This window comes from Patella vulgata, chromosome 5, assembly GCF_932274485.2.
Source record: "Patella vulgata chromosome 5, xgPatVulg1.2, whole genome shotgun sequence".
Lineage (NCBI taxonomy): Eukaryota > Metazoa > Mollusca > Gastropoda > Patellidae > Patella > Patella vulgata.
The window spans coordinates 43,222,488-43,238,143 of NC_065883.2; the positions used below are offsets into that span (position 1 = coordinate 43,222,488).

The 15,656-nt window shown below is 38.4% G+C and overlaps 1 protein-coding gene across 7 annotated transcripts in view; it reads left to right on the forward strand.

Annotated features, from left to right (window-relative positions):
* LOC126820263 (endoplasmic reticulum lectin 1) overlaps positions 1-15,656 on the forward strand; it is a 190,478-nt gene that overhangs the window by 147,500 nt on the left and 27,322 nt on the right. For all 7 annotated transcript variants that reach the window (XR_008788247.1, XM_056101270.1, XM_056101271.1 and 4 more), the window contains one exon: positions 3,762-3,871. Coding sequence is in view for 6 of the 7 variants with exons in the window: in XM_056101270.1 (XP_055957245.1) it covers positions 3,762-3,871 (110 nt within the window). In the remaining variant the exon portion in view is untranslated. The remainder of the gene's footprint in view (positions 1-3,761; positions 3,872-15,656) is intronic.

A 15,656-nucleotide genomic window follows, 5' to 3' on the forward strand; every position in this document is an offset into this window, starting at 1 on the left:
CGGACTTTTCATCAATCCAATAATGAGTATCAACCTTATCTACGTGATTACCTTGGTGGTTTCTCCATTACCGGAAAGTTTAATCCATTGATATCAACCGACAGCATGTAGAAACTAGTCCTTGATGTCACATATTATCCTAATAGTATATAACACCCCAAATCAATGGACAGTCATTATAAATTTCAAAACCTCTGTCTATTGTTAGCTATTAAACCTTTAACTTATTTTCCGTAATGAAACTACTTCTTTTAAGACACCGTATATAAATTCCCATCCACAGTGGCACTTTCCCGCGATCTTGATTATTGCACGAAAATCGCTTACTATGTAAGGCAGTGCTTACTACGAAACAAACTGTATGTGTTATATGTTAACGGTCACGTATGCCATACGCCGAAGTTATGTATGCCTTTTACAAGTAATTTAACTATCAATGTAATTGTAAAATACCATTTTACGAAAATTATTTCGGACGCCTTTCTTCATTCGCTGACGTATAAACGAAGACTCGTAATTTTGGGGGAATATTACTGGCGTGAATTTGATTGAAACAGGCGCGGATCGGCAAATTTCATTCTATCGTATTACGAAAACACATAATTTTGTACGAATATTACTGACATAAATTTGAATACCATCCATACGGGAATTAAATATGAATAAGCGGTTGCCATGCAAGATACAGCCACAAGATGGACAGAGAACAAGCTGAATAAAAAGTGATTTTTCGTACAACCAGGGGCCATCATCCAGTATGTTACAGTCCGTCATGCGACAATATCAAAAGGAACCAAGATCTTTGGGATATAAAAGTATATAATATAAAAGTTTCATCAAGTCGAATAAAAATTGTGACAGAGGGACTACAAGATCAAAACGTGTTTTTTGTATATTCAGGGATCATAATTCAGGAAGCTACGATGTGATATGCGCGAATATCGCAAGGAACCGAGATCTTTGGGATATAAACATACATTTTAAGTTTCATCACAATCGGATAAAAATTGTGTTTCTAGAGTGTCCACAATCTTGGAATTACATACTTTTACTACACTATTTGCTTATGAGGAGCGGCCATTTTGTCCGGCGGTTTCCCTCTGATTTTCATGAAATTCAAACTTAGTTGTCATTAGGGCGTAACGGTGATATATTGAAACGGTTTTTAAAATCGGATAAAAATTGTGACCTCAAGAGGAACTTCAAGCTAAAAATGCGATTTTTCTTAAAATCGGGGGTCATATTCCACGAAGTTACGGTCCGATATGCGTGAATATCGACAGGGACCGAGATCTTTGGGATCTAAACATAATTATTTTAAGTCTCATGAAAATCAGATATAAATTGTGACCTCGAGGGTGTCCACAACCTTGGAATTACATACTTTTACACTATTTGCGTACGAGGAGCGGCCATTTTGTCTGGCAGTTTCGATCAGTTTTTCACGAAATTCGAACTCCACCATCATTAGCGTTTTTAAAAATCAAAAAAAAAAAATTGTGACCTCTAGAGGGGCTACAAGCTAAAAACACGACCTTTTGTACAATCATGGGCCATAATCCAGGAAGTTAAGATCCGATATGCGAGAATATCGAAAGGAACCGAGTTCATTGGGTTATAAAAGTACCTTTTAAGTTTCATCAAAATCGGATAAAAATTGTATCCTCCATGTGCAGTGTCCACAAGCTAAAAACGTGATTTTTCGTAAGTTCAGGGGCCGTAGTCCATGAAGTTACGGTCCGATACATACCAATATCGACAGGAGCCGAATTCTTAGAGACATAAACCTATTTCAAGTTTTGTTGAAAATGGACAAAAATTGTGACCTGTAGAGTGCCCATAAACAAATTGTTGACGGACGGGCGAACACGGGTGACGACAATATACATCCACACGAGAATGTGGGCGTACAAAAATAGCGAGGAGTTCCTATTTTTATTACGTGCGGATTTGAATATTTTGTTGACACGTGATTTTTAATTGTGGTATGAATCCGTCTGCTTAAATAACGAGTTATACCTCTTTATTTTCGGTAAAATGTCGGACAAGAACATTTTTGAAATCCCAACACTAACTCATTTGTTTTTCAATATTTTCGAATGAGATATGGTTTGTCGATAGAGCAACGTGTGAACTTCAAATTGTATCCCTGATGACCTCGCGATTGAAGGTCACGGTGAAGACTAAATAGGCGATTTTCATGGAAATTGGGTCTGTTTTGCATAATTGTCAACTTTCATCTGCTGTAACTCGACTTTTTTTCAAAATTTTGAATTGAAATTTCTCATTTTTCATAGAAAAAAAATGTGTAAATAATCAGGATCGACATTCTAGATCGAGAATTTGCGAAAATCCATATTCACTGGGAGACGCCATCCTGGATTTGTAGACTGGATACCAAACCACACCGAGACTGAATATTTTGGCAAAACTGGTTGAATGGGAGCCGGAGTTGATACATTGACCTTTTGAATAACAATATTGGCGATTGGGTACCTGAATAATCCGCCGATGTATCCCAATCAAAACTAAAGTTTTTGGTAACTTTCGACACGAATTTTCATACTTTTGCAAGTTAGTTTACGACGATTTTATTTCTTATGTTGTTAGAACTGGTCAAGCTGCAAATAAATTGATTTTAATTTTTATCGCAAACCCTGCTCCGGTGGAGTTATCGCGATCTGTACATTTCAGGTATCTCCAGACACGTATCTTGTGTAGTCTCCTGACACCTATGGAAAATGAACTTGAACCGGGTGACCATGATAATGTGATAGGGTAAGACCCCGACTATCACGAACAACCAAAACCTAGTTCGCCAGGGTCGTGCAACAGCGGTAGTAGTGCGACAAAAATAGCTGAAATTTGGCCTAAAAATGACCAAAAATCAGCCGAAAAACGTAATCAGCCTGTATCTCGGAAACGGTTGATTTCTGAAATCGGCGATTTGGGCTGGGGAGTAGGCTCGATGGGTCGGCCAAACCCCGTGAGTATGAACTTAAAGATACATTATGGGAGATATTTATAGAGAGTTGGTCATTCTTGCTATAACAGTTCAAAAGTAGATGATGAAAGAAGAATATATTGAAAAATTCAGTCAAAATACTTTATTCTGAACATAGTTATCATCGTTGTAATATTTGCCTAGAAATGGTAGCGAAATGTGTCTTCACCGTCGCCGAACGTTTGACAGGCGTTAACTCCACCTACATATCTCGATAATCAAGTAAAGTTTTCAATGGCATACGGAAACGCTTTACAGCGGCCTCGCTAAGTACACTCTATCATTTAGCCTCGATCTAACTGACGTATTTTCATCAGGTTACCCCTTATCTGATTTAATCAATTAGTGAAATCCTATTTAAATCCGAGCTGTAGCCGAGCCATCCGTGGGTCTACAGAGTTGATTTTGGTCTTGTTGTTTAAATAAAGATCTAATTTATAATTTCTATAACATCTGAAGCCTAAATTAAGACTTGCAATAATCAGATTTAGCTCTTGCATAATGCATGTTTAATCAGCCGACCCCCACCTTCGAACATCTGCCTGATATTGCATGGTTTTCTCGTGGAATGGCTCTTAAGTCGTAACCATCCTTCATCATTCTTTGCTCATTGTGTTTAAAGATGGTGGAGGATTGGGAGTGGCCCCATAAGTGGAATAGACTAAGGCCGCTCTTTATCTAAATCTGGCACTGTGTCGACATGATTAGTGATTACATATAGGATTTATTAATACATAGTAAATGTTTCTATTTTTAGGGACCTGAAGGCAGACAAGTTATTTATTTAGGTCACTGGAATTTCCAGAAACATTTAGAATGGTTACAAAAACATCCATCCAAACGGCCTAAAGAGAAGGATAGTAGAAAGTAAGTTTATTATGTCGCAACTATATGCCGCGCCCAAATAAAAGTTTAGACTCGCTGCTTTAAGTGAGGAGAAATGATAATGCTAGATGGTTTTAAAAGTTTATATAAATATCACCAATATATCACATAGTTACAACAAAATATAATGATGATCCCGCGAACGCGGTTACTGGTTAAAGAGGGGGGTTGGATGGCCGAATGGTTAGCACGCGTGCGCTGTATCATACGGTCTGGGGAGGTTGGATGGCCGAATGGTTAGTGCGTGCTGCGCTGTATCATACGGTCTGTCATTGAGTCAACTGGCAGGGTTTCGAATCCCCGATTGTACGTGACAAGGAGTAGGGTCGCCTGTCCAACCTCGTGGGTTTTCTCCGGGTCCTCCGGTTTCCTCCCACTGCTAAAGACCCTTACGCGCAAGCGAATTATTGAAATAAAATAAATTAAACCATGCTAGTCCCGAAATGACCTAGTTTGTGTCGAGTGGACGTTAAACTCCATTTCTCCTTCTCTCTGACTGGTTAAAGATGTAGCATCAGAGTATCAAAAATAACATCACATGAAGAACTTCAAAAGCATCATGAATAAGAATAACATGCCCTGAAATAACAAAAATACATTCCATACTAAACTGTAATGATACAATTTAATGTTATACAATTTCGATCATGTCACAGTAAACCCAATGATTGACTTCCATCTTTGGATAAAGTCTAAATTATTTCATAAAATCATAATATAGAATCATTCATTCAACACACTTTATTTCACAAAATAACGTCACATATCAAGCATTCATGTAATATAATTGTGTCTTACCAGTTTGTGGAAATGGGCTGTATGAATTGGGAACGAACCATTCATCCAAGCAGAAAACGAAGAGTGAGAGGAAATACTGATTCATATTATCTTTTAATAAAATGCGCCACCCAAATAAACCAATCAGAACACAAAGATTTATGTCACCTGATAAACAACCTTAAAGTGAAATGTACAACAAAACCTTCTAGAACAAAAATGAACTCTAAAATATTTTAAACTAAGGACACAAAGAATAAATTCCACCAAACATAAGAATCAAATCCTAGTTCCCACAAAACCAAGACCAAAACTTCAAAAGTATAACTACAATAGAAAAGTATATATGTTACAGTCAATTTATGAAATCAGTCATTTCATGTAATGACTAAACGAATCAGTCATTTCGCGAAGAGCCTGTGAGCACAAGGCAATACGTGTAATGACTGAAAATTCCAGACATTACACGGAATGACTAAACATCATGGTCAGACATTACGCGAAATGACTGAAGGACCGTCAAACCACAAAAAGTCACTGTATAACATTTATTGACTTCACATCCAACGTTAAATCATACATTGCAGAATATTAATTATAACGAAATATTAATTCTTTTAAACAAAATATTGATTTACTGAAACGAAATATTAATTCGTTGAAATGAAATATTAATTTCATCACAAAAGTCTTACTGTCAAACTACTTTTTAAAAAAAATCCTGACTGGTTCATCACTCAAGTCACTTGTTTTTGCAGAACAGGCTGCTATGACAGCGGCTGGAGCATTTGATTTTCATTTTGAAGCATTTGCATCTATTCGTCCCGCATCTCTTGGAACCTGCACAATTGCACCGGACATACCCCTGTCCACCGCAGCTGGATTCTTTATGTACAGCCTGGCGAAGTGTTACCGTCTTTGTAAGGTCTACATCAGATTCAGTAAGTAACTGTTGGGGACACAAATCAAACTGATTGCGTGAAAACTTCCCTTTTAGAATTCCTGCTTTCACACAAATGGTGTACATGTTATTCTCATCGCGGTCGATAATTATTCCCAGAATATTACGTGGATCACCACGACCTCTATCCACTAGAGGGATGGGTACAGCTGCGTTGTCTCCCACCTGGCCAGTGGCTAGTTCCACTCGACTCCTCTTGACCATACGCTGAGCTTGTATCATCTGAGCAGAGCTGGCACCATTTCTTTCGCATAGGATGTTTTGCAATCGGGCATTGAGTAAATCGGAGGGACTATTCCCCTGTTCAATTGGGCTGGCTGGAGGTTCAAAGTCAAAATCCAGACTGGTAGTTTGTGTCGGTTCCTGACTGGTAGTTTGTGTCGGTTCCGGACTGGTAGCTTGTGACGGTTCCGGACTGGTAGCTTGTGACGGTTCCGGACTGGTAGCTTGTGACAGTTCCTGGCTGGTAGTTTGCGTCGGATCCTGACTGGTAGCTTGTGACAGTTCCTGGCTGGTAGTTTGCGTCGGATCCTGACTGATAGTGTGTGACAGTTCCAGACTGGTGGTTTGTGATGGTTCCTGACTGGTAGTTTGTGACGGGTCAAGATTGGTGGTTGAGTCTTGCAGATTGGAAAATGCGAACAATAAATCATCCTCACTTTGCATCCGTTCAATAACCTCGGTCGGCAAAGATGATGATGTTAAGCCAACTTTAGCTTCACATCCAAACATAGCGGCATATGGTGATCGTTTGATTCCAGAATGCAGACTGGAATTTTTCTGGAATTGTACAAATTTTATGCCCACAGACCAATCATTTGTGTTATTATCCCCCATCCAAGCAACAAGCATATCCTTTATGTCACCATTTGCCCTTTCCACAGACCCTTGACTTTGAGGGTGTCGAGGTTTACTGTGAACCATGACCAGTCTGGGCCACACCAGCTTCAGTTCAGAGATAACCTCAGCTGTAAATTCACTTCCATTGTCTTTCTGGAGGATCGATGGGGCACGTGAAGAAGAAAAATATCCAGTAAATGATGGGCAACCTCAGCAGCACGTTTTGAGGTTAATGCTCGTAGAATAACAAATTTGGTCAAGTGGTCTTGATAGACCATGATCCACTTGAATGAATTTTGGGCCATGGACTGCATATCAATCAGATCAATTTGTGCACGTGAGGCGAATTCTTTTGTTAGAATGGGACGTGCCACCACACCCTTGGTCCTTGGGCGCTTGCGTTTCTTCTGACATTCCTGGCAGTAGGACTTGAAAATTTCAAGAGCCTGTGGCTATGTGAGCTCGCTTGACCACATCATATGTGTCTTCTATACTGACATAATATACTGGATCCTCATCTTGGGTGGTATGCTTTTTGATGAGTTTCTCAACATCACCGCACTGCAGTATCTCAAACCTGAAAAAATACGATACATTTTTAAAACTATATTTAAAAGATACTTAAACCATGCATATATGTAATGTTTGAAAAATACACCCCAGACCCACCCTATATTCAAAAAGCGCTGACAGAACAAAAACATGTATAACTAGATCAGCCAGGCAGATATGAAAGCTTTCATATTTATGGCCACTTCCTGTGACATGTCATTGGTTATATAAAAAATAATATGAAAAATAAAAGGAAATGACTGACACTGGTATTGCTGTAATATGATTGACTTCCAGTTCCAGAAAAATCGATCAAGCCGTTTAAAATCGAGACGAATCAGAAAATGAAATGAAAATGGCGGGAAAATATTGAAAAAAGAAATGATATAATTTTGAATGGAACTTATATTTTTGGAATCGGATTGACCTCAGCTGTTCGAATATTTAGGTCAAATTTGTAAATTTTGAAAATTAAAGAAATAAATTGTCTTGTAAACAACTTTGTTGTACTTACTTTGATAGTAAGTAGTATCCATGTCTGTTCTTTGTTCCACCAGCTCCTGCTGCTGTTTTTATATCGTCTATCATTGTGAAATACGCCTCCTTTGGAATTAAAATTCTCTTGCAAGCTTCATATTTCTTGTAAAGCTCTGCTTTAAACCGATTTTCGTAAGATTCTGCCATGAGGATATCAAGTAAATTGTTTCAATGGAATTTAGCAATTGAACTGGGATATACTGGTCACAATTCTATGGAATACTATTACTGCTTATCACTGAGTGATGTTTCGACTAGGCTTCTCTAATCCTTATAACAAGACAATATATCCATGTAAACAACAATACGTGGTTAATGCTGACCAATCAGAGACACCCTTCTAATTACCTTAAAGGAAACCCAACTTAATTAAAGTAATGTAATTATTGAGAGTGATCAAGGTTGATAAGGGTAATGCTAATGACAACATCCAATATGCCATAGACCACTCTTTCTGAAATTAAACACAATGATTAATGGATAACTTGTTTTGAAGTATTGACAATGATTTTATCAAGTTTTTAGATACACAACACCCTGAAAGAAGATTAAATTTAATTAATATTGTCAGTGAAAATAATTGTTGATACATGCATAAAGAATTAACATAATTTCACTTAAATACAAAGACCATTAATAGAACAAAGATTTGACCAATCATTAATGGTCCCCTAGAGGCCGGGTAATTAAATCAGTGAGTAGTATTTTCTCTGGGTGCTATAGTGATTCCTTCAGATTGAAATCACATCATTCATCTGTTAAAACGGCAATGGGACCATCCATTAAACTAAAAACGGGTTATTGGAAGGGCAGGATTTAAGCCTATAAATTCATTAAATTCCAATAAAAACAACCATTCTACAGACCTAATGCCAAGAAAAACGAAATAAAAACTCAAAACCAATATTAAATGGTTTTTTTTAAAGGTTATGTTGTAATTTTACGTGTTACACATATTGCCTGATTTGCAAAATCTACAATCGGGCATTATGTGTAAAAAAAGGGTAGGAATTTTAGTCATTTCGAGTAATGTCTGGAATTTTCAGTCATTACACGTATTGCCTTGTGCTCACAGGCTCTTCGCGAAATGACTGATTCGTTTAGTCATTACGTGAAATAACTGATTACACAGATTGACTGTAACACCACAACCCATAACACCTGTTTTTTTACTTTTTTAACTATGTAAAATAAAAACTCGAAATCTCATTAACCCCATGAACCCGAAATGCCGGAAAACCGGCTTGACGCGGTGACGGAGAGACCCGAAATGCCGGAAAACCGGCTGGAGAGACGTGTCTACTTCCTGGTAACAAAACAGCCAATGAAAACGTTGTTTTCGTCGCGGTTAGATACCACGTCTGTCACGGCAAGAATGTAAACAAACTTTCCTTGTTTTTAAAGTCAATTTTGACTATTTTATTTGCTAAAAATGGGTTCTAAGAGGCTCAATACCGCCGATGCCATTGTCTTGATAATGAACGATGATGACCAAGATTTGAATGCATTAGAATATGTCAATAATAGTGACTTTGAAAGTGAATCTGACGACTCAAATACGGACGATGAAAGTGACAATGATCATCAACATGATGATTAAAATAGTAATAATAATAATATCAATCTAAATCATGTTCCTCAACTAGATATCGGGGGTGACACAAATATTAGAGGTCGAGGCATTATGAGAGCACACAGTGTTATTATGCAAGTTCCTGCCCCATGGAGTTTGAATACAACCAGGTTTATTCCACAGCATTTTAGGCCTATTATGAATCACGCACCCGGACCCAGAAATATTCCTCCCTATATCAATGAAGACAGTACCCCATTGGATTTTTTAACATTATTTTGGACTGAAGATTTATGGGTGAAGATAGTCACCGAAACAAACCGACAAGCTAATTACTTGAAAGCCAATAAACCTGAAAATTATGTCAGTAAACATTGGACAAATACTTGCGTAAATGAAATGAAAGCCTTTTTTGGTTGTAGAATTGCCATCGAATCCCTTATTCATAAGGATCGATACGAACAATACTGGAAGGGAAAAGATAGTTTTCTGACAGCCACTCCCGGATTTGCTAAGGTTATAACAAGAGATCGGTTTTTAGCGACATGGTCGTCGCGCCACTGCGTTGATGAACTGGACCCAAACATAGATAAAACCGACAAGATTTATAAATCTAGACCCATTTTTGATTATTTGTTGCAACAATTTCAACTATATTTTCTTCCGGGACGTGAACTGTCATTAGACGAGGGCATGATACCAACCAAGAATGCCCTAACCATCAAACAGTACATCAAGGATAAGCCGATAAAGTGGGGCCTGAAAACGTTTTTACTGACTGATAGTCAACACGGTTACATTCTAAATGCAGAAATATATACAGGTAAAAGAGCCGATGCTTTGTGTGTTGACCATTTAGGAGTAACTGGAATGACAAAAGATTTTCAAAATCAAAACTTTACAATTTTTACGAACAGATTTAATACATCTGTGGAATTAGCTGAATATCTATTAGATAAAGGCATTGGTTTGTGTGGGACAGCCATGACAAATAGAAAACAATTTCCAAAATGCCTAAAAAGAACAAACAAACAAATGCAGAAAGGAGATAGTGATGTAATTTTCAATGGCAAAGTGTGTGCAATGGTATGGATGGATGAAAGACCCATTTATTTTGTTTCATCAGTTTATATTGATCAGCCAATGACTACAGTCCCAAGATATGATGCTAAAGAATACAGAAGGGTTCCAGTCAAGTGTCCAATGGTAGTCAAAGCCTATAACCAGTTCATGGGTGGAACAGACAAAAACGATCAAATGACAAGTCTTCAAAAGTACCGACGACCACGTCGTCTTTTCATGAAATTTTTTATGTGGGCTGCTTATAATGCCTATGTTATTCAAGGATATTACCATGAACATGTACAGCCTTCTCACAGATCTCATATTACATTCTTGTATGCTTTGCGACCCATTTGTGTCAATTTCTAGGTCCCAAATATTAGCGACTTAGCTCCTTTAAATGCTCAATCGTCGCGCAATAAAACAACCGAAATTATGGATCTTATTATTGATGATGATTTGGATGTTTTAGTGATTACAGAATCTTGGTTAAAAGTTAGTGGAGATGAAGCTACGATAGTTGAGATGACTCCATCATCCCACACTTTTCTGCACCATCCAAGACTACGGTCTGCTGGGGTGGTATTGCAGTTTTATACAGAAATTCTATTAAAGCTGAAAATATTCCAGAAAAAGACCCATCCGTACAATCCTTTGAAAAGCTGGTCCTTAAACTAGCTTTAGCAAAGTTAACATTAATTGTAGTCTGTATTTATCGACCCCCACCTTCTATGAAAAATCAATTTACAGTCGCCGACTTTCACAAAGACCTTTCTGTGCTTTTCTCCAACTACACAAAGTGTAAAACTATATTTTTAGGTGATTTCAATATCCACTATAACAATTCTACCAAGTCCGATGTTAAAAAGTTTATCACTCTTCTTCAATCACATTCACTCAAACAGCATGTAGTTGAAGCTACACACAAATCTGGTAACATTCTCGATTGGGTCGTAACACCTGAAGATTCCACTCTAATCAATGAGATATCTCTTTTTGATTTCCTTAAAGGGACATTATTGTGAAGAACCTTAGACTGCTTATGATGTACAATTTTAAAATTATCGACACTACTGTCATTACTTGAGTATGGCATTTTCTTTAAGTGAAATCTATTTCTGCGAAATTTACCACTAGCAGTAGACAATGTAAGACCTATCACTAAACTGGTTATTAACAGTTCCTGTCTCTTTACGATCTTTAATGTACACGGAATCGCCACACATTAGATGAGTTAAAGATTTAGCCGAATGTCTATTGTCAAAATTATCTTTCTGCTGTTTTGTAAGAACGGCTTCACGATTTGACAGAATATTAGAATCTATCTTTTTCCCCTCTGACAAGAAACAACAGGTATTTTAGTACGCAACTGTCGACCCATGAGTAACTCCGATGGACTATACCCATTGTGGAGAGGTGCATTACGATAATTCAAAAATGCTATGTAAGGATCGTCTGATAACATTAACTTTTTAGCGGTACGTACAGCTCGTTCAGCTTGACCATTACCAGATGAATGAGTCGGGCTACTTGTCACATGAGTAAAACCATAGTTCTTCGCAAAATCTGAAAATTCTGCAGACACATATTGAGTACCTTTGTCACTAAAGAAACTCTCAGGAATGCCATGATGGGAAAATATTGACTTTAGGTGATTAATGACACACTTTCAGGACAGTCCCGAAAGCTTAGCTACTTCAATGTACCTGGAATAAAAATCTACGACAAGTAAATAGTTATTAATTTCAAACTCAAATAAATCAGATGCAACTTTCTGCCATGGTCTTTCAGGAAAGTCTGATGGAACTAATGGTTCAAATTATTCACAGCTTGTTTACAACATACAGCACAATTTGAAATTAAGTCTGATATTTGAGAGCTTAGTCCTATCCACCAAACAGAACGTTTCGCACGATCTCTACACTTTGTAATTCTGAGGTGTCCCTCATGAAGTTAACCAAGAATATCAGCCTGGAGAGATTTTGGTATGACAATTCTAGTGCCACACATCAACAAATTATCAACTACAGTTAGGTCTCCTCTATAAGCAAAATATGCTTTAAGATGAGGTTTAACACTATGAACTGCACTAGGCCAACCATTTAAACTTAACGAGATTAGATCTTTACAAACTGGATCCGCTTCCTGTTGAGCACGTATGTCATTCAAGCGTTGATCTTTCAGAGGAAGGTCTGATACTAACGTATGAACGTATAAGCATGTATTATTCTGGAAAATAAGATCTGCTTCTGTTGCTTCAGAATAGGGAGCGCGTGATAATGTATCTGCAATGCACACATTTTTACCTGCTACATGAACAATGCTGTATGAATAACGCATTAGCCTCAATCTGTAACGTTGAATTCTAATAGGAAGACTGTCTAAGTCTTTAGTACCTAACAAAGGGACTAATGGTTTGTGGTCAGTTTCAATGAGAAATGTTCTTTGTCCAACTAAATAGTGCTGAAACTTTTCGCAAGACTAAACAACGGCTAAGGCTTCTTTGTCTATTTGCGCGTATTTTTGTTCCGTTTCTGTTAGGCTTCTCGACACAAAAGCTACTGGTCGCCAACCACTGGAATACCGTTGCAATATAACTGCACCCAGACCATACGATGAGGAATCCGCACTTACTTTGATATCCAAGTCTGGATTGTATAATGCCAACACAGGCGTATCAGTTAATACTTTAATGATTTCCTGAAACGATTTCTCTTGAGCTGTATATACCATACCCACGTTTTGGATATATGTAGCAAATCATGCAGCGGTTTTGTATTCTCTGCTAAATTACTAATTAATTTTGACAATTGGTTAACCATACCGAGTAAACGTCGAACGTTTGAAACAGTTTTAGGTCTTAGAAAGTTTTTAATAGCAGTAACCTTGTCCTTATCTGCCTGGTCACCATATTCACTTACTATTTGGCCTAAAAACTTAACTCGAGTTTTTCTAATTTCACATTTAGATTTATTAAGAGTTAAACCATGTTCACACAATCTATTCAGAACTTTCCGTAAGTTTACATCATGGTCGGCGTAAGATGAACCATATACAACAACATCATCCATTAAACATGCAACCCCTTGAAGACCTAAGATTTTAGACATTCTCTTCATAAATAATTCTGGGCCACTTGAAATTCCAAACGGTAGTCTCTTGTAGCAATACCTACCAAAAGGGCTCATAAAGGTAGTTAACAGCGATGATTTCTTTGTAAGTTCAATCTGATGGAATCCTGAATTCGCGTCTAGCTTAGAAAAAACCTTGGCACCCGTCATTTGACCTAAGACATGTTCGACCGAGGGATGCATATGACGCTCCCTTTTAACTGCATTATTCAGTTTAGTTAAATCAACACAAAAGCGGACTTGCTTTTTATTCTTTTTCAGTACAACACAAAGCGGAGCACGCCATGGCGTTGATACATCAACTGGAGTAATAACCTTTAAATCTTCGAGGCGCTTAAGTTCTTCTTTTACCATAGGCATTACTGGTAAAGGTATCCTTCTCGGTGCATTGACTGAATAGGGAACAGCATCCTCTGCTAATTCAATATCATAAGGATCTTCAAGTTTTCCCAAGCCTTTAAAAAGTTCAGGGAATTCTTCTTCTATGGAAGACAATTTATCCACGTTACCCAGAAATAAAACAACACCAAGCGACTGACATGCACTTCTACCTACTAAAGGTGTACTTAGGTTATTAATGACATAGACTTGTTCTCTGTAAGTTTGACCTTGCCACTTTAAATCTGCATGAAAATATCCCAGAGTCTTAAGTTGATGCTTGTCTGGACCCTTCAGAATTTGATTGGTAGAAAGCAAGTGTTGCCTTTAAAAGCTCTTGTTGAAATTAAACTTTGGTAGAACGGTCACATCGGCACCCGTATCTGCTCTAAACCTGATATGCGCTTGACCTACTTTAACCGTGACGTTCCAATCATCATGAACCGATTCACTATCTTGAGTGAGTTTATCTATAGCTCCAAGAAATCCACCTTCATCTGTGTCGTCGTCGTCCTGAACAGCATTAAGCACTTTTCGGTTTGATTGTGACCTTGACATACATACTGAGCTGTTTAGTTTAAACAATATTTTATTCAATACACTGAGCTGTAGTGACCTTTGATATGACAGTTATTACAATAAACACGTTTCGTTGGACCAAATCTTCTAGCGTGTGCGTCTTTTCCACAATATTTACATTTACTACCACTACTGTTATTACTATCATTATTATACATTTGACCCTGATCTGGATTCCTATGATTATTATACTGAGCACGGTTGATTTCTTACTTATATACTATTCAAAAAAAGTAGGGGATATTTGATTTTGGGGGCATAATACTAAAATATGCAAATGACTACGAAAAAAGTCACTATAGAACCTAACAGAAGAAACATTTCCAGTTACATGTGACGCCCAAACGCACCAATAGCTACCGCATGGAATGCAGGTGATGCTTGGGATCATCATGGGGGTCCAACCCAAGATTTGCACGACTCTGACTTTGAATGTTACAGTCATTGTGGCATTGAATTCCAGGGTGGAAACATCAGTTTAATTGTTTTAGTGACCAGAAAACAAATTTTGATATGCGTCGGCTTACCCAAAATGAAAGGTTACGTGCCCTTGGCATGCTACAGATCGGCACAACACAGGCGGTTCTGGCGCGGACGATGAATGTTTCTCAGTCTGTCATAAGCAGGCTATGGTCCAGATACCGTGATACACAATCTGTACAGGACAGACCACGCTCAGGTCGACCAAGGGCGACAACTCAAGCCCAGGATCGATTTATCCGTACCTTGGCCTTGAGAAATCGTGTCATCACAGCAAATCAGATCAGCGCTCGTCTTCAAACAGACACTGGTGCGAGAGTGAGTAGCCAGACGATTCGGAATAGACTGCATAGGGGTCACCTTCGCGCCCGACGTCCTCGCGTGATCCCTTGTTTGAGAGATCATCACATTCAGGCAAGACGTCGTTGGTGTAGGGATCGTCAACACTGGGATAATCGACGCTGGAGCAATGTGATGTTTTCAGATGAGTCATGGTTCACTGTTGATTTTTTGGACAGACGTAGGAGGGTGTGGCGTCGTCGAAACGAGCGCTTCCAAGACGTTAACGTCATCAGACATGATCGATTTGGGGGTGGTTCTGTTATGGTGTGGGGAGGTATCACTGTTGCTGGAAGAACGGCTTTACATGTTGTTGTAGGGCGTGTTACAGGCCAGTACTACCGGGACAACATCTTGGCAGTCCATGTTGTGCCGTTCGCACGACGTCATGGCCGCCGTTTCATCTTCCAGGATGACAACGCAAGATGTCACAGGGCCAGGATCGTTACAGGTTACCTCCAACAACAGAACATCACCACATTACCTTGGCCAGCACTGAGTCCCGACCTCTCCCCCATCGAGCATGTCTGGGACATGCTTGGACAGAGGTTACGTCAA